Genomic DNA, 21,477 nt, shown 5'->3' on the forward strand with positions numbered 1-21,477 from the left:
TTTGTAATGACCAATGTGAGCAGTGAAACCGAGACGGATTAAGTATCTTGTTATGTAATTTAAATAAGACACTGCTTGAACTAGATTTTAATTGGTTAATAGTAATCACAATCAATCCAACTAATCAACATACAAATATTTGATACCAGAGAAATATGACTGCAAGCAAACTACTGACTACATCTTAAGAGAGAGTTTCACAATACATCTTTAACGTTTCAAATTAATCCCATCCATGTGCTAATATATCCCCGAATCAGAAAGGTGCAAAGGAATTACATTTCTGAAAGACAGATGATATGAACATCTAAACTCCACCAAAGATTGAAAGGCCAAAACAGAACCACATTAAATCTGACCAAAAATTGCGGTAACTTAACAAGAAACTAACAAGATACCGAACTTGCGACAAGTCTCGAGAAACCACCATTGTTCAGCTACTACTAACACAACTTCACGTTCCCTGTATTAATCGATAAGCAGAGGGACTTCATTCAGGAATCATTTGCTCGTTGTCAGCATCACCCTCTTGCTCAATTGTAGGTTTCGATGGGCCTCCAGATCCTGGGGCTTGCTTTTTCTTAATTCCACTCACAATATCATCAATCCTGAGAAGCATACAAGCAGCTTCTATGGCTGTCTTGAAGGTCTGAGCCTTTACATTAAAAGCATCCCAGATCTAGAGAAGGAAAATTGACCAAAAAATAAAAGTCAAATCACCTCTAATAACAAGAAAAACTAATGGCAGGTTATATTCAATAACTCTGTTTCTATATTGAAAACCAAGAAAAACAAGTTGTATGTGAGAGTTTAATCAAACCTTAGACTCTTTCATGTCTGCAATTGCACCGGTGTTCCCATCAATTCCGACCCAAGCATTTTCACCATTAGCATGCTGCAGAAGTTATTATTTTTAAGCAATACATAACAATATTAATGGAAAGTATAAACCACTTAAAGATTTTGAACAAGCAAATGAATAGCAAATTTAATACCTTCCCTTGTAGAGCAGTCATAGTTCTAATGACATTGACACCACAGTTCTGTGCCAACGTACGAGGAATAGCTTCAAATGCTACTGCAGCAGCTTCATATGGCCACTGTTCGACAAAAAATCCCAGTTGATTGTTTAAAAACTAGTCAAGAACAGACAACCTAGAAAACAGATGAAAAGCAAAACACATTACTTTCTCAATGCCTTCAACAGATGAACTCTTCTGCTTCAACGTAGCAGATACAGTTAATTCTGTTGCACCACCTCCTGGAACAAGTTTGGGGTTCTTTATGATATTCCTAGCCACAGACATCGCATCCTGCACTTCACGAAATTTTTTATAATCTGCCCTCCTAATATAGTTTAGAAATCTTCCAACAAAATAAAAATATTACCTGCAAGTTACGCTCCACTTCATTCAGAAGATCCTTACTAGCACCCCGCAAAAGAACAGTGCATGCTTTGGGATCTTTGCACTCAACAATATATGCAAAGAATTCATCTCCAATTTTCTTAACTTCAAAAAGACCAGCTCCAGTACCCACATCTGATTCTTGAAGTTCATCTGCTCTGTTCACAATAACAGCTCCACATGCTTTAGCAATTCTATTATTATCAGTTTTCCTCAATCTCCTGATAGCACTGACACCAGCTTTGCTAAAGTAATGGCAAGCCAGATCACTAAGCCCTTTCTCAGTTATAACCAGGTCAGGTTTAAACTTCAGTATTTGCACGCAAAGATTTTCAATGTATTCTTCTTCCATTTTAAGGAGGACACTCCAATCTTCTTCCTTCACCAGCTCGGCATTTGTCTGATTCTCTCCTTTTTTATACTCAATAGGACTATCAAGTAGAATAATACGTGGATTAACAATTTTTCTTCTCATTTTTCCAGGGACAACAACATCTTTGTTTATCATAACACCCTTAAGAACCTTCGAGTCCTCCAATTGACCCCCAGGGACCTTCTCGACCTTTATGTATTTCTTAATGTCAACTTCCCGCAGTCCTTGGCCAAGGTCAACTCCAATTGTTGTAGTAGCGTCAAGGGCTAGATCCTAAAGTCAAAAGTAAAATGATTTACAAACTATTAAACCACAAATGTCTGTATCAATATTTTTCGAATTAATTGAGTATGAATATACAGTTTGGCATTATGCATAAAACTTGCAAGACCAAGAAGGCAAGAACATTTCAAGGCAACAAATAAAACTAAGAAACAAATATTAACAGTTCATCTAACTAACATATGCCCTCCGTCCATCACCTTCCCATCCCCACCCATTTTCTTCCTTCAGTTTGTTGGTCTAGGCAACTAAAGGGTTATTGTTCCCAGTGTTAATAAAAGCGCGCATATGCGCTCGCATATGCGAGATGCGATGCGATGCGAGGTAAATGCGCATTGTTCTGATTATGCGATGCGAGGTTAGAGATGCGCGCGCTTTTCTGCGCATGAAGAGCATAAGCGAGATGCGAGAAGCGCAGGAAAAGCGCGCTTTTTTATTTTTTTGACTGGGCTGTTGACTAAGCCATTGACTGGTCTGTTGACTGGGTCTTTTTAAAAGAAAAGGGTCATAAAACCCTATAACAGACAGACACGCATCTTTGATACCATACAACACGTATATACACATACATAGGCAATCGATTGAACAAGATCTGTGCAGGATAATCTCCTTCATGGTAATCATCTTCTTTCTTGTACACACACACACATACACACACACATATCTATACACATACACACACACATATACACACATATATACTGATTATGATAATGATTATTTAGTACAGACATATATTATATATGTCAATATGTGTATATATGTGATCATATTATTTATTTTTTACTAATAATATATATATAAACACACAAATATATGATATTCTGATTAGTGACTAATTTATGGCAAATAGATGGCTGAACGAAAAGACGTGGCTTGGAAATATTCACGAGCGGTGAAAGAGGGTTGTTCAGTTCGACTACGTTGGAAATTATCAACTACTAGGATTTTAGATTATCTATTTGTGCCCCAACTTTGAACCTGATTATCATCAACATGTTCTATGACAATCTAATATGCTTATTACTTGTTAAATTTAATTGTTATGCATTTTTTTATAACTTTTTACGCTTTGTTTCAAAAAGCGCGCATCTCGCATTGCGCGTTGCGCTTATGAGCCAGGAGGCCCTTTGCGCTTCAGTGCGCATATCGCATTTAATAACACTGATTGTTCCGCAACATGGACACCTTTAGTCTTGGAAATTACTAATACAAAACAAACAATTGGTGGCATTTGCGTTCACGATTTAACTTATGAGAGCTAAAAGTTAATGATAAGATATATGATTGCAAATCAAAGAGATGGCTGTACTTAAACCTCCTAATGCAAACAAGAAGAGCGAAAAAAGAATTGTAATGGAAAATTAACTTACTGCAATGAGGTCTCCAAACTGACTGGTAAATTTTGTGCCTATGCAACTCTTCACTAATCCCAGCATCGCAGAACCTGCCAATAAAGCCCTATTTATTATATCTTAAAACAGTTCGGTACATACTACATAGGAATCTTAAACATTCCAAAAGAAGGGGGGAGGGGGGGTCTCAGTATACAATTCTACAATCTCTTCACATAATTTGAAGTTCAAGAGTCTTCAGAATACCTACGAAGAATAAGAAAAGAGTGCTTCCTATGTTTCCAATTCTAAGAAGAAATAAGGTTTTAAGTTTAGTCTCACGCAAGAGCATATCAACTAATGAAATACGATGAATGGTGATAAGTTACTTCAGTGTTAGTTTTGACATATTAAGAAGGGTATACCATTAACTTGCAAAAATTAATGGAAATGGTAACACTAGGTTTTAAAACTACAGAGCAGAGCAGTGAAGTATATCTGAAGCTTACGATCATTCACATCGATGGATACTGCAATCTTTTCAAGCACAGCAAGAGCATCCTCCAGAGCTTTGTTGTATGCTGTAAAGTTATAATCACAATATATCAACAATCAGTATAAAGATAAATAATTACTTAACAAGCTAAGCAGAAGTTTTCAAAAAACTTTAGATTTACCTCGACATATTACTGTAGGGTGATAACTTTTGTCAATGAAAGCTTCAGCAACATGAAGCATCTCGCCAGCTTCAACAAGAAATAAACTATAACCATCAATTACAGGATCAACAGATAAAAATGGAACATATTCTTCAAAAACCAGCAGTCAATAAAAACCCTATTAATTGATTGGTACTACTTTTACATCTCACTGTGTACGTCCAATGCAAATGAAACTAGATAACATCATAACACTTCATAAAAAAATCAAATTATGACAGGCTTCAGTGGTTGTTCTTACCAAGAACAATAACTGATGTTGTTCCATCACCTACTTCTTCATCTTGCGTACGGCTCAACTCTATCATGGACTGTGAAATTATTTTGCAAAAATTAAGTTAGGATTCAGAGTTGTGTGGTTTGGTAAATTTACTGAAAAACTGGGCAGAAGTGTGCAGGAAGGCAACAAATTAAAATGATCAAATAGCAGGGAGATATAAGCATCTTCTCAGCAACAGTAATAAGAGATACCTTCGCAGCAGGATGAGCAAGATCCAACTCACGCAAAATTGCATTTCCGTCATTCGTGACCACAATACCTTTAGATATAAACAAAGTTGGTCAAGAAATTGGGGAAGAAGCCTATATCCAGTTTTAAATTAGGAGAATTATATATAAATGCCACTCCGAAAATTCAAGCACAGGCTATTCTCGTTACTCAGTGAACTGTTTCATAAATGCTATGTTTAGGATTAAATATGCTTCTAAAATTTGTGACTGGGATCAATAATGTTGGTTAAAACAAGGAGTTCTCGGTGTGCTGGGCGCAAGGTTGCCCAAAAGACATGTCAAATAAAACAATGAGAGCATCTGTAAAATTAAAACTCAGGCTGATGGAAACATATTTAGAAGGTAACTTGTCTATCAAAACAAGCCTGGAAGGCAAGTGTGAAAAACAAGAGGTTTAAAATAAAATTACAATTGAGAACTGGCCAGATGATGAGTTAACTTTCTCTGACATAAGCGCATAAACAAGTCAATTAGCTTTTCACATTCTGTACCTATATGTAATTACTCCCAAGCAAAATCATTTCATCGGGATATGCCATGGAAATAAAAATGACTCGTATTTAGCAAAAGGTTATGTCAGTTGTTTTTTGCAGTATTTTATGAATGGCTGTTATTCTGTCATATAAGTAGGCAAGCCACCTTAAGTAGTAGCCTAGTAGGTCTGAGAAGAAAATTTATCCGCTTTTACAAATTAGATTAAGCTACTATATTATTATGACAACAATAAAAATACCTCCACCAGCATCTAGTAACATCTTTAGCATAGATCTTGGACCCAATGTAGTGCGAATTATATCAGCCACAGCCTGCACCGTATAGAGAAAAGGATTAAGTGAGAGCAGGCCACGTACCCCCTCCCCCTCCAAAAGGATAATAAAATCCTTCAAATAATTATAAGTTTTCTAAAACAATTTTTGAAAAAAGCAACTGAATAGACCACTATCCCTATATAGCCAAAAAAAACCGATACAAGTGAACTATGCCAATATTTAATCACTTTCACCTATCCAGGGTTTAAGCATGAAAAACAATCTATATGGCAACCAGTAGTAGCACTGGAGGACTGAAGGGTAAATAATTTACTGACATCTCGCAAACGACATGTGCATGTACCGGACAATATAAAGAAACAGGTGGAGGAGCAAGTAATAATGAGGCTCGAGTGTACATTGTCAGTCTACTCTCTTTACTAGAACTAGTTAGCAACAAATGAAATAGGAATCTCACCTTTGAAGCTTGAATATTAGCACGGTGCACCTTACTTCCAGTTTCCCTTGTCAGGGAATCCTCTGCAAGTCGAATTTATATTAAACAATCAGCAACATTTCAAGCTAGTAAAAACACACCACACTAATATCACTTCTCAACTCGTATCTTATCAAATTAAATCATTATCTAATTACACCCAAACCTGTTTTCTTATAAACAATTTTCCATAAACATAACGATAAAATAATAACACAAAATGCAGCTCTTAATAGAGAATTATCTACTTACACCAAAACCTATTTTCGATAAGCACGAAACGCATCTCTTAATCGAGAAACCGATACCAGCTACACCGAGATTCATAATGTGTCACTTACCTACTCAGATTCAATTCAGATTCTCCACTCTCAGTATCTAATTCTTACTTAATCTATCGAGTATCAACTACAACTTCAATCACTTCAAATTTCATCTACGCAGCGACACAGTGTCCTACTTACAGGTCTCAGAGAAACAATAATCACACTAAACGTATTGACAATACAGATCGAGATATGTACAAACAGATCAAAATAGATAAATAAACAACTGAATTAAATTAAATAATTTAAAAGTGCGATCGGTGAAATTAAAGTAGCGATGCTTACTGAGAACAAGTACTGGAGATTGCATGATTGATGGAGATGAAGCTGTGTGTATAATCTGTATGTATTTGTGGCCGAGAAATAAGTGCGGATCGTACTGAGAGCTTCGTGAGTGAAGCTTTTGGGAGGGAAAATGTGTGAATGCTTTAACTAAAACCCTAGAAATGGCCTCTGTTTTGGTTTAAGTTGTTGTTCAGGATGGAGAGAACTCAGAAGAGGCTACGAGAAGGCCCAACTTTGTATAGGTCTCTCGCTGTCCTACAAATTTGGGCCGTGGGGAACTTTCGAATGTGTTTATAACGTTGGGCTTTTTCCGATACAAAATTGATTATTTCCAATAAAAAATGTACATACCCGAAAGATTATTTCAAAATTGATGGTACTTGGTTAGTTCAATTCATGTTACTAATAATTAAGTTTTTTTATATAAATTACTTAAATAAAATTAGTCATTTATTTATCATATCATATGAGAAAAGTTAAATAAATTTGAGATATATAACAAAAAGTGATATTTGATTATTTAAGTTGTTTGAACGAGTCCTCTTTGAAAATAACGAGATATTTGAGTAAAATGAAGGCGGATATGAAGTCTTGTAAATTTTGACTACTGTGAGTCTATCACCGAATCTAAGAATAAGAATAGAACATAGATTGCTAAAAAAAAAGAAAAAATAGAACATAGATTTTATTCCCGATAGAATTTTATTTAACCAGGAATTGCTGATGCAATCATGGTTCAAAAGCTACACTGAAAATTACTAGAAATCAAAGACTTATCAAAGACTCAACATGATCACCCTGTTTGAGCTGACCACAATCAGCAATAACAACATGCTTGATATCCAACAAGCTCTCCGAATGTTCAATAAATCGTTCACCCGAATTCTCAATCGCATAAACAACATCCATGCCATCGACAACTTTCCCGAACACAACATTCCTAAAATCCGCAGCACTATACTCAGAAGTGCAAATGAAGAACCTGGAGTTGTTACTATGCTTTCCATTATTTCCCATGGACAAAATTCCAGGCCCTGTATGCTTGTTCACAAAGTTCTCGTCCATGAAGTAGCCAGGGCCGTAGATCGATTGCTCATTGCCATTGGCTAGCACAAATTTTCCGCGATGTGCAGATATGAAATTGTGTCCCTTGTAGTGCAGAGGCCTGCTGTTATTGTCGTTGCCCTTCTCGCCGGTGCAGAGTGCACGAAAATTTTCAGCTGTTTTTGGAGTTGTGTCTGAGAAGAGCTCGAAGATGATGCGGCCTGCTGGGGTGCCGGCGATTTCTATGTCCATGAAAACTTTTGGGTTTTGCATGATTTTTTGCTGGTTTGTTCTTGATTTTTCTGTTCCGAGGTACCTGAAATGAAAATAAAGAAAGTGACTGACTTGTGCAAACTGAATTACAATGAACAGAGCGTGCTTGATTGCTTCTTGAAATCGTATGCAAGAAAAGAAAAGTCCATTTAGAAAACTCGAGGATACATACTGGCTTACGGTCAAATTTGTTTGTCGATAAAGAATGCCAGAGGAAAAAGACTTGGAAAAAGTCCATGCGGATTCATGTTTTACGAAAACTTTTGCCCATCACAAATTTAATTTTTCTTTAATTTTAATCAAGGTTGTAAAAATCGAAAACAGTTCAACTCGGTTTTGTTATTGAAAAAAGAGTAACCGGTCTCGGAGAGTACTCGGATAACTAATCGGATATCAATTTTTATATATTTTTCTCGTATTTTAAAAGGGAAATATTATATCTAGAACTGAAAAAGTATGAAAAGACAAAATTACCCTCATATTGTTTTTTTACTGTTATTGTGTATGCACGGGTCAGTTTTATCTTTTCATGCTTGTTTATTCTGGAAATTAAAACTTTGCTCTGGATATAGTATTTACTTTTTATATTTATATTATTATATTAGTAATAAATTAAAAACAATAATATAATTTAAACCAAAGTTCAAAATATTCAAAACAAATAATAATTGACCAAGATTAAACTCATTGTAAATACTTTGATATTACTTTGATACCGCTTTGGGAGAAGATAGTAAGTTTTGTTTTTCATGTTTAGGTTGGATCATGTTAATAAAAAACTAAAATAGTCAACTCCGAGTACTCGAAGTCAAACTGAATTTCAGACAAATTTTTAAGAAAATCGTCGATGCCACTGATTACTAGGGTCACGGGTGGAGTACTATACCGAGTTAATCGGTTTTTAAAACACTGATTTTAACGCATTTAAAATTGGGTAGTCGTAACATTTCAAATATCAAAAAAAATTTAATCAAAATCTTTGATAAATACATATAAAAGAAAATCACACAAAATTTTAATTTGACTTTTTACCAGCTTATTTAAATTTAAGTTTCACAATAGTATTTATTTTAATATATAATAAATATAAAATTCCAGCAATTATTATTTTCTCTTCTAAAATTATCAAATCACACGGGTTACTTGGCTACTCCCAGATTTTTGTGGCTCTGCGTTACAACTTACAGTGCCAGTTAAGGGACTACTGATCCAGTGATCCATGGCTGCCATAACTTTGACAACATAATCTCAAACACAAAACAAACCCTGTATCATCTCCTGTCTCAGTTCAACCCCACAAAGACACTAGAGTAACTCAGCAGTTCTACTAGTTAAACAATAAAAATGATCATAACCAGAACATTTGCCTCCACCACAATCCCTCCAAAAATTCTCAACCCACCTCCACCACTTCCAGATCAACTCACGAGGCGTCACATACTCACCTCTCTCACCATCTCAGTCACCCCATTCTTCACTCCCCCTCAACCCCACTTATCAACTCCTCCTTCTCATGCTCGTGGTCTCTTCCAAATGCCCCCGCCTCGCCTCACCAATAGGTATAAGTCCCGACTGAATCGAAAAAATTAGCGAATATTTTAATATTTATTAAAACACCTCGTTCTTGAAAATTAGAATAAATTTTAGTTCTTAAATAATCAATGAAAATGATATTATTAGATTTTTGTTTCTGGGGTCATTTTAAATTCTGGTTCCGTCGTTGCTAATTACTGTATGTATATATTATTGTTACTGTTTATTTGTGCGTTTTGTTAATTTTGGTGTGGTTAATGTAGGTACTTTTTGGTTAGAGCTGGGGAATCTGAGTTTGAGAGTGTGGGGATAATTAATACTAATCCTGTTGCGAAGACATCCATGGATAATGGGTTATCTGAGATTGGTAAAAAACAGACTATAAGGGCTGCCTTGGCTTTGAGGGAAATGGGGGCTTGCGATAGGAGTTGTTGGATTTGGCCTTCGATTACTCAGAGGGCTTATCAGGCTGCTGAGGTTATTGCTGCTGTTAATAAGATTAATCGAAGGTACATTGCATACACACCATAATCATGTTACCTATATTAGACCCAAATCGAGAAATTGCTGAATTTACCCTAGGAGCATGCTCCATTTGTCATTGAGCACTGACTTGCACTGAGTTTGCATTTATTCTTTTGCAATGGAACCATATTTGGGTTTTTACATATGTGTGTCGGTTTAATTGTTTGTTGGCCAAAGAATGGAAAGAATGAGCTTTGGTTGATTTTTAATCTTTGCTCATGATTGAACACAGTAATATAGTTCCAGAATACAGCTTCTTGGATGCTCGTGGCTTAGGAGCGTATGAGGGAAAGAATTTGGAATCTATTTCTGAAGTAAGTTTCATGATTTTGTTCATGGAAATACGAAGATGTGCAATTTAGCATAACATCATGTACATGGTTATTTATTCCAGGTGATTATGTGCTTCTTGATATCTTTCGAAATAAGCCTGTAATTTCTAATAGACGTATTGGTTGTGCGTCTGTATCCCTTAAATTGCTTAGTATTTATAATCTGAATCCACAAAACCAAGAAAAGGATAGAAAGTGGAAGAAAATATGCAAAAACAACAATTATATTGACAATAGTTGTACTCAAACATAACTAAAGTTTTAACAAATGAAATAAAATATTAAACTCTTCAATAAAATATTCACTTTCAACCAGGTAATATACATTACATTCATTAGTAAAGAAATGAAAATGAGACTTCTAGTTGAACTGACCATTCATTTCATTTTTATGGATATTTTCCCCCATCATTACATTGGTACATGAAAGTTATTTTTTAAACTCAAATCACAATTTCTTTTACTACATACATACACAAACACACATTGTATTAAATTAAAGCTTAACTTATTAGGATAACGGAGGAGATTAAAACAATAAGAAAAGGTGGCCTTAAAGACGATACTCGAGCTTAAAGATTTATCTATATTAATATCATGTATTTATTTTATAAGATAAGATTGATAAATAAATAATCTACTATAATTAAAATAACCAAATTCAAACAATATTGGATTTGCCTTATTGATTTATTTTTATCTATACCAATTTAATAATTTTTAGGCAACCAATATGGGATATCTTTTAGGCTATACTAAAAAACTAGCTATCACACTCAATTCACTTCATAGTTAAGGTGCTTGTCTTTATCTTTTGCGTGTCTTCAGATTGTTTTCTGTTGTTATCATTTTGGATGTGGCGAATATGCTTCATATATTGGTCCCTTTAAAAAAAAATATATAAGAACTTGGAATCATGCACATGCTCATTTCAATTTCACGATTTTCAGAGAAAGATGGATATAGTTTAATCTGTAGGCTGCATTGCTAAAGCACAATCTGAGTTCTGCAATGTTTTTGTGATACAAAGCTATTAGAATTTTTTTTCAGAACCCAAGCATATTTGTCAGATTATATATGTTTGCTAATATCTTTGTACTATAGATCATGATGCAATCCTTGAAGTCGAAGTTTACTTCTTTGTGATTGTTTCTGGAATCAATTTCTCAGTTTTGATGGGATTTTAATTATTTGGATGATTTGCTTCTCCTAGAAATTGTTCAGATGAATGAATAATCTTGCAAACTTGAACATTCGCAGATTTACGCTTCAGACAACCTCTCCCCAAATATCAAGCCGCCTCCCACTAATGACGGTACACCAAATGAGAGTGTTGCAGATGTGTTTGTCCGTGTAACACAACTCATGTCAATTCTTGAAACTCAGTACTCAGAGGACACCGTAATCATTGTTTCACCTGATTCTGACAACTTAACAATTTTACAAGCAGGCTTAGTCGGGCTTGACCTTCGAAGGTGAATCCGTACTGATATGAATTTTAGATAGAAGTTTATAATTTGCCTAAAATAATAAATCTTGATATTGCAGGCATAAGGAACTCTATTTCAGCCCCGGTGAAGTTAGGTTCGTTGATACAAGTAGCATCCCGACTTATAAACAACCTGCATCTGCCGTGTACAAGTGCTTAAACCCACCAAGTTGTACTTAAAAATTCTCCCGTGGTAACAATCCCCATTTACCAAGCATAATGCCCTCAACATTCATCGCGTATAGCAGATAGATGTAATTGTTACGCCATGTACAGTTTTATACCGATCATCGAGTTATGTTTCTGTTCTTATAGGTTACAAACAACATAAATTGCCAGGGTTCTTCTTTCCCTTCTTTTACCATGCTGCTTGTTGTGGACTTGTGGTACGCAAGCTTTCCCATGCTCTTTTAATCTGTGTACAGTGGTCTCATGACTTCATCCTTAGTTTTGCACTTACCTAACAGTCCTCTCACACCAACCTAAACACTACTTTAAAAAATACAACACAATCACTTATTAACTCTGCAACTTAGACTAGCTTGTCACTTTACAATTTTGACGAATAAATAAATTAATATGTGATTGTTTTTTTTCTTTTGAAGGCAATTAATATGTGATGGCAGAAATCGAAAATCAGAACTAATCGGTTGAAATATTTATTAATGATTTATTTGGGACTTATTAGAGATTTTTATGAATAATTGGGAATTTTTAGTTAAATCAAAATATAATCAATAAATTGATAAAATATATTTTAAAAATTAATCCGGAATTTTTAAAGATCGACATTTTATAACTCAAAGATAAAGATATAAAATGAGTTTTTTGACAATGCATGCTCTTACAAATTAGTATCTATCCTAATACCCCAAAGACAGACGTTTAAGCGAGAAAACAATTAACTTGATATTCATTCATCAGGATAGCGGTGAGTTGTGCAACCAGACAAAATTATACAGATGACCCAATTGAAACGATCCACGGCCAAGATTGCTTGACCCACCCGAATTCTTTCTTCTGTGTATATACTAGGGCTGCACATGGGCTGGGTTGGGTCGGTTTCGGCCATTCAAGCGACCCAACCCATTTAATACGGGTTACAAAAATTTAACCCATTAATCATAAAAGGAATTTGAAACCCAACCCTATTAATTGTATGACGGGTTGGGTTGGTTAGGGTAGGGTTGCTCGGGTTGAAAATTTTGCAAGATAAGCATAATCCAAAATATGTTTTACACCATTTTGTTGTGTACAATTAGCAATAACATAGGACACTGCACCGATACAAAATATTAGGTGCTTTTAGAGTGTAGATATTCTCTCCATACTAAGGTGGACAGCTGAATCTTAATACAGTAATAACTATTAAAAATAATGCTTCCGCCATGATTTATAATCATAAGAACTAGCAATGTGAGTCGTTTGATTTGAACTACAAAGCTTTATTTCTAATTGTTTCTGCACATTGCACTATACTCACTGCACATTCTATCATCAAATAAGTAAATATAGTTCCGTGAGCAACCAAAAATATTCTATCAAAGTGTTAAAGATATTTTTTGGCCGGGTTGGGTTGGTTTAAGGTTTTTAAAAGTTATATTTCGACCCAACCCATTATAAACGGCTCAACCAAAAATCAACCCAATTAACCCACGGTTTGAAATGGGTCGGGTTAGTCGGCCTAGTTCAAGGTTGGGTTGGGTTGGTTTGAACGGGTTGGACAACCCATGAGCAGCCCTAGTATATACATACATAAAAGATTATTATCCGGCGGGCGATTCTATCCATAAACCAAACCACCCTCACCGCATACATCTACACACACATATATCTCTCTGTGTGTTTCTTGAAAATCTTGAAATTTAGGCAATACAAGTGACATATGCAAATGGGTGTGGCCAACGCTTGGGCCACTGGCCACTCTGTTCCAGTGCCACATATAAGGCCTCCTCAATCCTGTTTGAATTCCCACAAGTTTTTGAGCTTGAGGAAGCTTAATTACTTGTTGGGCTGGAGCTGTTCGAGTGTTCCAAGAAACCCAAGTTGGGGAATTGGGAGCAGAGTGGTGAAGCAGCAGGTTTTTAATTGTCGTTGCAGTGGCGATGGTAATGGTGGTGTTGGTGATAGGAATGTTTCTACTTCGAATGTTTGTAAAGATGGGTCTTGTTTGGATTGGGATTGGAATAGGTGGAATCGCCATTTTTCGGAAATTGAACAAGCTGAGAGCTTTTCTTCTGTTCTTAAGGTCTCTCTCTCTCTCTCTCTCTCTCTCTCTCTCTCCCCCTCCCTCCCTCCCTCCCTCCCTCTCTCTCCCTTCCCTCCCTCCCTCCCTCTCTCTCTCTCTCCCCCCTTCCCTCCCCCCCTCTCTCTCCCCCTCTCTCCACTCTATTAGGTGATATTCATTTCTGTGCACATGGTTTCTTTATTTTTTCCATAATTCTGTGTGTATCAACTTGATAAAAAGATTAGATTTTTAAGGTGATAGGGTTTATGTTAGGTAGGTATTACCTCATGATTTCCTTTGTATAACAGCTATTTAACTGAAAGTAAACTGTAGAGTGCTGCTATCGTAATGACATCTTTATTTAGGCTGGGGCAGTTGAGTACCAAGGGTAGCATACTAACTTTTATTTGGCCCTTTGTTGCCACAATTTGTACCAAATGCGAATGAGGTCTTCTCGTACGAGGCTTATTCTGAAATGATAGATTAAATATTGGAATGAGCTTTTCCTGGTGCTAGAACTTGAATATTGATACTCTTTAACCTTGTTGAAATTGCCATATTCTTTAGCATTATGTTCTCAGTTAATCTCTACCAGACTTCAAAATTTGTATAAAGTTTAAATTAAACCTAGTGTGATGAGTACTGAGTTGGTTCGAATATAACTCAGCTTACGAGCTTGGACAAATTTGAATCAAGTGAAACCCATATCATAAGGATATGCATCTTATCTTTTACTGCAAAGATATACGTTTTATTTGAATATCCATGTTAAAAAACCTAGTATACTGACTGAATCATTTAGTATTGAAGATACTTTTTGCTGGCCACCTGTGTTAATTTAAAATATCAGTGAAATGCCTAATGATATATCTTCCTGATAAATGTTTCGAAGTCACAGGATGGGGGGACACGCTATGATATACATATACTTTATTTAGATTTGGTCAAGTAGGATGTTGTTGCCATTTAGTTCACAGCTAAGATCCTTCCCTGCCATTATGAGTACTGCAGAACTGAGAAGTTCCTTGTAATTCTGCTCACACTTTTTGAGTCGGATTTTTTTTTCATGAGAAGACTATACTTGCGGCCTCATTATTCTCACCGAATGCCAACTTAATATGTTTTTCAGTTTCAACTAGAAGATGCAATTGAGAAAGAGGACTTCCAGGAAGCTGCAAAGTTGAAAATAGCCATAAAAGAAGCGACATCAAAGGACAGTATTGCTGAAATTATGTCCGAGTTGAAGGTTATTGGGATATTTGGATGTACAGTGGCACTAACTAGTTTGAAGAATCAATGTGTTTCCATCTTTCTCACCATATCTGATGTTTTTGTTTTTGCAGAATGCAATAGACGAGGAGCGTTATCATGAAGCTTCGAGGTTGTGCAGAAGTACAGGAAGTGGGCTGGTAACTCTTAGCTCCAATAGTTTTAGTGCCTTTATTTATTGTAATTTATCTCCTTGGGTGAGAAATAAATTCTTGATCCTTGTGTCTTTATGTGGGTACTCTTACTTTACTTATGTTCTTTGCTTTACTATTAGGAGCTGTAATTTAGTAACAGGTATCTTGTTTATTAGTTCATTTATTTATACTTCCATAATTAGGGAACTACAGTCTCTGTAGATAGCACACTAGATATCGGTCTCTAACTATGAGCTCGTAAGATGTCAAAAATGGCTAGGTAAGGGACACTGTTTTACTTAAGACGAAAATTGTGACGGTCTGTTTCTAGTTAGTTTTAGATGCACTGTTTTCAAGTAGGTGTTAAAATGGAAAGATCTGATTATGGTATAATTTTTTTGGTGATAAAGCAAAACATAGAGCTGCAAAAAAGTAAAACATGGAAGACAAATAATTGTCCCCTAAAAATCTAGTGAAACATGTTGAAGTTGTTTAGTATGTCCAGATAAAAACATTTCATTAGTAAACTGGAGGAAAGTGAACCTATTTGTTAATGAATATAAATGCCAAGCATACAATTTAACTTTCTCACGTTTTGTTTGCCGAAGGCCATGTAGTGAATCTTTTTCTTTTTTATTTGATTACAAAATACATCTCCTTTGTTTTGCAGGTTGGTTGGTGGGTCGGCTATTCAAAAGATTCTGATGATCCGTTTGGTAAACTAATACACATAACTCCTGGTGTGGGAAGATTTGTTGGTAAAACTTTCAGTCCAAGGTAGTACAAGGATCTGAATATGTTTACTAGAAATTTCCACCTCTCAGTTACATATTACATGCAAGGAACACTGGTGATCATTTTAATTCTTCTTTTGCAGACAGTTGGTAACTGCGTCTCCTGGAACTCCGCTGTTCGAGATCTTTGTGGTCAAAGATGTTGAAGAGACATACACTATGCAGGTGTTGCTATCTTTGTGAACCTTTTCTCTGAAGGTCTCATGTAAATTTTTGTAGTCAATAAAGGTCTCGAGGTTTTGAAGACTTAGGTCTGGTATCTTATGTGAAAATTTTCTGTTGTAAGGTTGTTTTTCTAAAGCGAATTAAAGGAAGCACTACAAAGTCCACTAGATCACCCACTTCCAAATCCACAAAATTGCCTTCTGAAGATGATGAGGATACATCTGTAGTTGATGTTGAGGTAAACGAAGATAAACCAGAAAAGGGTAATGAGAAGAGTATGACTTTTGAGGGAGTAACCGAGGACGGTTTAAGAAGTGTGATAAATTTTTTGAAGGATAAAATTCCTGAACTGAAAGTAAAAGTGACTTATGTAGATGAATCAGACGATGAAGTTATAGAAGACAGTGATTCCTTGAAGCAGATTATGGAAGAAAATGATGAAAATTCAGTGTTGGTTGAGAGTTCAGAAGATGAATCTAGCAATTTGGATGACATTCAGCCTGACCAATTTTCTTTAGGAGGAGCTGGTAATGCAGTTGAAGATGAAAAAAATTTGGATATGATGAAGCTTTTTGTTGGGGGCATTCTACACAACAAAGAGGAATCTCCCTCTAAGGATGAGTATATGCGGGTACCAGGTGAAATAAAAGATATGGAAAGAGATTCTTTTCTGCTACATGTTCCTGTGGGAAAACTGGGTCGTAACGATAGTGCAAATTTTCTTCCAAACGAGGAGTTGGCAGCCATATCAGCTAAAGGCGCTTCTGATCTTATGCCTCCTGATGTAGCGAAAGCATTCTTTGGCGCCAATAAAGTTTCTCCAAGGGTGAGGATTAGAACTGATACTTTAACATGCCATTTTCTGGTTTTTTATGTTTCTCTTGCTAGTGCAATCTAGAAAGCCTCTTGCTTTGCATATAAATGTCTACAGTGAAGCAGCAATAGCCACTCTTTGCCTAATATCTGTTAGGGGTCGTTTGGTTCGCATAAGTGGTATGAGGTTGGAGTGAGGAATTGGGTTAAGGTGCTATGAGCTTGAGGTATCATTTCTGATATCATGTGTTTGGTTGAGTGCTGAAATCGATATATTCAATTTAAAAGAAAATTAAGTCATTAATCTTAATTAATTCAAAATATTAATAAAATTATTATTATAATAGGGTTTTGCATCATTGATTTGATTTTGTAGTAAACATTTAGATTTGATTGCTTAAATAGAGATACAAATATGAGAAATAAAGTTGATTTTCATACCCCTCTCTCATACCTTGGGGCTTGGGGGAGGGGGTGTCTGAGATATGGACTTCAAATTTCATTTTTTTTTTTACAACCAAAGACTAGGTATGGGTTTGGAATGGACGAAACCCATACCTGATTCCAAAACACCCTGAACCAAACGCCCCTTAGTCCCTACGCATGTATAGTTAATGAGGCAAAATGCATGCATCATATAACACGTTCTTATATACTCGGGCTATGTGATGTCCTCTGAAAAAGTCAGGAAGTAGAATTATACTTTTTGATGATTTGTTTTCTATTTTTCTACCGGTCCGACTGTTTCCATTTGTTTCCAAATCGTGTGTGTATTACAGTTATTAGAATACACTGAAGGTGATGACATATCATGACTTTTTGTTTTTGGCATGCATCATATAATATTTCTCATGTAATCTGGCTGTGTGATGCCCTCTGAAAAAGTCAGGAATTAGAATTGTACTTTTCGATGATTTTTTTTCCTATTTTTCTATTGGTCCGACTGTTACCATTTGTTTCTGAATCGTGTGTGTATTGTAGTTATTAAAATATACCGAAGGTGATGACATATCATGACTTTTTGTTTTTTGTTTCCTCATAGTTATACTGTGGACTTTCTTTAAGAAACCTTTTGTGATGATATAATGTCTGAATGTGCCTAAAGTGCCTTTTTGGAGTGGCACTTGATATAGAAGGAATGTAATAAAATGCCATTGAACAACCAATTTTTAATGTAAACAAGTCGATCTTGAACCTTTATGTCAGCATTAAGAAAAATGCTAAGCCAAAAATTAAACCAATTTTCAATTCACACTGCAACTGAATAAAATCTGTTTATTTCCATTTTTCTTAGAAATAAAATTTCAGCCCTCCTTGAATACTTTTGATTGCGAAATTAAGTGTAGCTCTGTTATAGGTCTCTAGAGATGTCCGGGAAATTGTAAAGCTTGCCGCTAGCCAGGCACAGAAGAAAGAAAAGTTATCCGAGTACACAAGTTTTAGTCGTATAAACACTTCGAATGGTGATTTAGATCCATTTGAAGGTAAGTTTCTTTCTCTATCCTGTTTCTAATCTTCTTTCTGCCACGTTTACTCTGGTTGTTATAGGACTTTTACCTATTCAAATGACTTTTTTGAAGGTCTATATGTCGGTGCCTTTGGTCCTTATGGCACAGAGGTGGTTCAGCTGAGGCGTAAATATGGGAACTGGAACAGTACGAGTGACAGTGAAGAATCCTCTAACATAGATTTTTTTGAGTATGTTGAGGCAGTGAAGCTTACTGGGGACTTGAATGTTCCTGGTGGCCAGGTCTGTAGCTCCATTTCTTTCTCAATTTTTTTAAAATCTTGAACAGAACATATGTTATATGTAACAGCGTCTGTATCTAAATACTGATACATCTTTGAGGTTTTTCAGGTGACATTTCGTGTTAAAGTCGGGCAAGGGAATCGCCTATCTAATCGAGGGATGTATCCAGATGAATTGGGAGTGGTAATTATACTTGAGATTCTCTCTCTATTTCTCTCTCTGTAGTAAACTTATTGTGTTGTGCTGGTAAACGAGACACTTATTGTGTTGTGCTGGTAAACGAGAGTACGAGACACTTTTGACTTGTATCATAGGTCTTTCTCTCCTTTTCTTCACCAAGACAATGTTCACTTTGGGTGCCAGTAAGACATTATGACATGCACCTTACATCTAGGGAAGTGCCTTTAAGGTTTTATGCAACAATAATGCATAATAATAAATAAAATGAAAAAATTGATGTTGATGTTTTTAAGCGGCAGTTAATAGTACAGTCTGATGTAGTTCTCCAAAAGTCTTTTATTTGAAGTAGAGCATTCTGGAAAATATAGGCATGCAATAATTGCCATATTACCACTGTATTTTTTGATTTTTTGTTTCAAATTTTTCCCGAAGGATGATTGAATGAGTATAATGGCACGTCAATGTACATATGATATTAACTTTGAGAACAATGTACCGTTTTTCTGTACTGTAACTTAAGAATTGTACTTTTGTGAAATAGAACTTGTTTTGAATAAGTAATTTGTAAAATGACGAGAGTACCCACCAATAGATGGTCTCTCATTAAGCACATTCTATTCTGGTTTCAAATTGGAACTTCTGTTTTACCAGGTTGCAAGTTATAAGGGGCAAGGAAGAATAGCAGATTTTGGGTTTAAGAATCCAAAGTGGGTTGAGGGTGAACTTCTTCAACTTAATGGAAGGGTAAATTAACTGTTTGACATAATAATGACCGGTGCACTTATCTTAGTTCTGATTTGAAATCTGGTTCGTAATTTACACGAGTTCTGATTGTGACTTTATGTAGGGAATGGGGCCATATGTCAAAGGTGCAGATCTCGGTTTCCTTTATGTTGTACCTGAGCAGAGTTTTCTGGTACTCTTTAATCGTCTTAAACTGCCAGAGTGAACCACACTTTTCTTGGTCTAGTATACCTATATTCGCTCATACTTCTGGACCCAGTTTTACTTGTATTTTCTTCTGGTAGAGGCAAGTTTTCGCTACTATGTACCTACAAAAGAATTTTGCTTCTATTTTTCACGTCACCCCCTCTGTATTTTAAGCTTGCAACTCTTTAAAGCTAAATACTTAGATACTTCTGTAAGATTAGCTGCTTGCGGAATTAATAGTTCAGAATATTAACAGCTGTATTGATAGATTTCAATAAAGAGGAAATGTATGTGTAATTCATAATTCTATTCCAGCTCCTTGTGCCAAGATCTCTGTCACTGGTTTTCATCAGAAACTGTTGTTGATACCAATACTTGTTACCTCCCGACAGGAGATCTAGATTAGTATCGGTATTGAACTTTGTTAATAATAGCCGTTCTAACATTAATTTAAGGGCAAACCTGATCGGAAAATGCAACACAATGATTTATAGGCAGCCGGCCCAAAACATATGAATGATAGTAGCATATGTCCAGCAGAAAAGAGCTAGGCGTAAAAAACCCTAGAATGAAGTAATTTTCCACTGAAAGATACTGTAGCACCCTTTATATATACATAAAAAATTTAGGATTAAGCTGTCTAGCACTTTTTTCCGCTTTTTTCCGCTGAACGTATGTTACTAACATACATATGACCCTGATTTATACAGCGATACGCAAACCGTGTGGTTTGCTTGCTTTTGGGACCAACATATTGAGGTACAGTCCTGAGCTTGATTCCTTACTCATGATCTACAAATGGGAAAGAATGGGATACTTTGCTGTCCCTGGTTTATTCTTGTTTGTTTCATCAAGTGCTGTAATGGAAGAGCTGAAAGATTTGTTTAGGCAGAGGGAAAAGGAAAAGGTTGTGGAATCTATACCTTTTTCACTTTGGGAGTAAAGCACTCCATTATGCTTAGTGATCATGCACTTGTTATTGACCTATTCTATTTATGCTCTACCTCCACTTTATAATAATTCTGGGTAATACTGGGGAGGTGGTCGATTTTAGTAGAAAACGAATCCTCATTTTGGTCCCGCAAATAATGTGGGCGATTTTAGTTGAAAAAAAATATCTTTCATCTAGTCTAGATATATTAATTATGAGTAGTGAATTAGTGATATTGTTTCAAATATTGTCCGAGAAATTTAATAGGGTGATTTATATGAGTCTCACTGTTAATCAAACGTTGACAACTAAAATTTGAAAATAATTATTAAATATCTTAATTTTCCTATTAATTTATTTTCTATGGACTATATATATTTAAATATGGACTACATATATTTTATTCAAGAATGAATTAGAATATATAGAACTGGTTTTTTAGAGTACATAGAACTGCTCCTTGGTCCAAAATTTGGGATGAAATACTTGCCATTGAGGCGGATTTCTCGATTAAAATAAAGAAGTGGAGTAGAATTTTGAGGTAAATTAATAACTATAAATTATTAAAGTGTTTGAAAAATAAGTAGAAATTAAAAAAAAAACTAAAA

General features: G+C 35.5%; 4 protein-coding genes across 4 annotated transcripts; 2 read left to right on the plus strand and 2 right to left on the minus strand.

The window, feature by feature from the left end:
• Positions 1-156: 156 nt before the first annotated feature.
• On the minus strand, positions 157-6,745 carry LOC108196547 (T-complex protein 1 subunit gamma). The gene is made up of 13 exons (XM_017363869.2): positions 6,481-6,745; positions 5,852-5,913; positions 5,358-5,430; positions 4,586-4,653; positions 4,356-4,425; positions 4,073-4,141; positions 3,905-3,976; positions 3,435-3,508; positions 1,390-2,052; positions 1,188-1,313; positions 996-1,100; positions 821-895; positions 157-679 (listed from the first exon to the last, which is right to left on the minus strand). The coding sequence occupies exons 1-13, from the start codon at positions 6,503-6,505 to the stop codon at positions 491-493; spliced, it is 1,671 nt and encodes a 556-aa protein (XP_017219358.1). The 5' UTR covers positions 6,506-6,745; the 3' UTR covers positions 157-490.
• Positions 6,746-7,150: 405 nt separating this feature from the next.
• Positions 7,151-8,037, minus strand: LOC108195896 (peptidyl-prolyl cis-trans isomerase). Its single transcript, XM_064081742.1, has one exon. It carries the CDS (start codon positions 7,795-7,797, stop codon positions 7,246-7,248), a length of 552 nt encoding a protein of 183 aa, XP_063937812.1. The 5' UTR covers positions 7,798-8,037; the 3' UTR covers positions 7,151-7,245.
• Positions 8,038-8,944: 907 nt separating this feature from the next.
• On the plus strand, positions 8,945-12,079 carry LOC108195895 (uncharacterized). Its single transcript, XM_017362908.2, has 5 exons — positions 8,945-9,356; positions 9,594-9,839; positions 10,088-10,169; positions 11,448-11,662; positions 11,736-12,079. The coding sequence occupies exons 1-5, from the start codon at positions 9,142-9,144 to the stop codon at positions 11,854-11,856; spliced, it is 879 nt and encodes a 292-aa protein (XP_017218397.1). The 5' UTR covers positions 8,945-9,141; the 3' UTR covers positions 11,857-12,079.
• A 1,324-nt stretch (positions 12,080-13,403) lies between these two features.
• On the plus strand, positions 13,404-20,252 carry LOC108195894 (protein EXECUTER 2, chloroplastic). The gene is made up of 11 exons (XM_017362907.2): positions 13,404-13,924; positions 15,033-15,149; positions 15,247-15,312; positions 15,977-16,083; positions 16,184-16,265; positions 16,387-17,091; positions 18,436-18,562; positions 18,659-18,828; positions 18,937-19,011; positions 19,660-19,752; positions 19,856-20,252. Exons 1-11 carry the CDS (start codon positions 13,562-13,564, stop codon positions 19,955-19,957), a joined length of 2,007 nt encoding a protein of 668 aa, XP_017218396.1. The 5' UTR covers positions 13,404-13,561; the 3' UTR covers positions 19,958-20,252.
• The last annotated feature ends 1,225 nt before the right edge of the window (positions 20,253-21,477 follow it).

This window comes from Daucus carota, chromosome 7, assembly GCF_001625215.2.
Source record: "Daucus carota subsp. sativus chromosome 7, DH1 v3.0, whole genome shotgun sequence".
NCBI classification, from domain to species: Eukaryota; Viridiplantae; Streptophyta; class Magnoliopsida; order Apiales; family Apiaceae; genus Daucus; species Daucus carota.

Bases quoted from the DNA above. Each gene is read 5' to 3' on its own strand.
- LOC108196547 (XM_017363869.2), bottom strand. From the start codon at position 6,505: ATGCAATCTCCAGTACTTGTTCTCA. The intron at 4,654-5,357 runs GTATTTTTATTG...TTATATCTAAAG, and splicing joins GTTACTAGATGCTGGTGGAG to GTATTGTGGTCACGAATGAC. The intron at 1,101-1,187 runs GTAATGTGTTTT...TTTGTCGAACAG, and splicing joins CTGTTGAAGGCATTGAGAAA to TGGCCATATGAAGCTGCTGC.
- LOC108195896 (XM_064081742.1), bottom strand. From the start codon at position 7,797: ATGCAAAACCCAAAAGTTTTCATGGACATAGAAATCGCCGGCACCCCA.
- LOC108195895 (XM_017362908.2), top strand. From the start codon at position 9,142: ATGATCATAACCAGAACATTTGCCTCCACCACAATCCCTCCAAAAATT. The intron at 9,357-9,593 runs GTATAAGTCCCG...TGGTTAATGTAG, and splicing joins CCGCCTCGCCTCACCAATAG to GTACTTTTTGGTTAGAGCTG. The intron at 10,170-11,447 runs GTAAGTTTCATG...GAACATTCGCAG, and splicing joins ATTTGGAATCTATTTCTGAA to ATTTACGCTTCAGACAACCT.
- LOC108195894 (XM_017362907.2), top strand. From the start codon at position 13,562: ATGCAAATGGGTGTGGCCAACGCTTGGGCCACTGGCCACTCTGTTCCA. The intron at 17,092-18,435 runs GTGAGGATTAGA...GCTCTGTTATAG, and splicing joins CCAATAAAGTTTCTCCAAGG to GTCTCTAGAGATGTCCGGGA. The intron at 18,829-18,936 runs GTCTGTAGCTCC...GAGGTTTTTCAG, and splicing joins TGAATGTTCCTGGTGGCCAG to GTGACATTTCGTGTTAAAGT.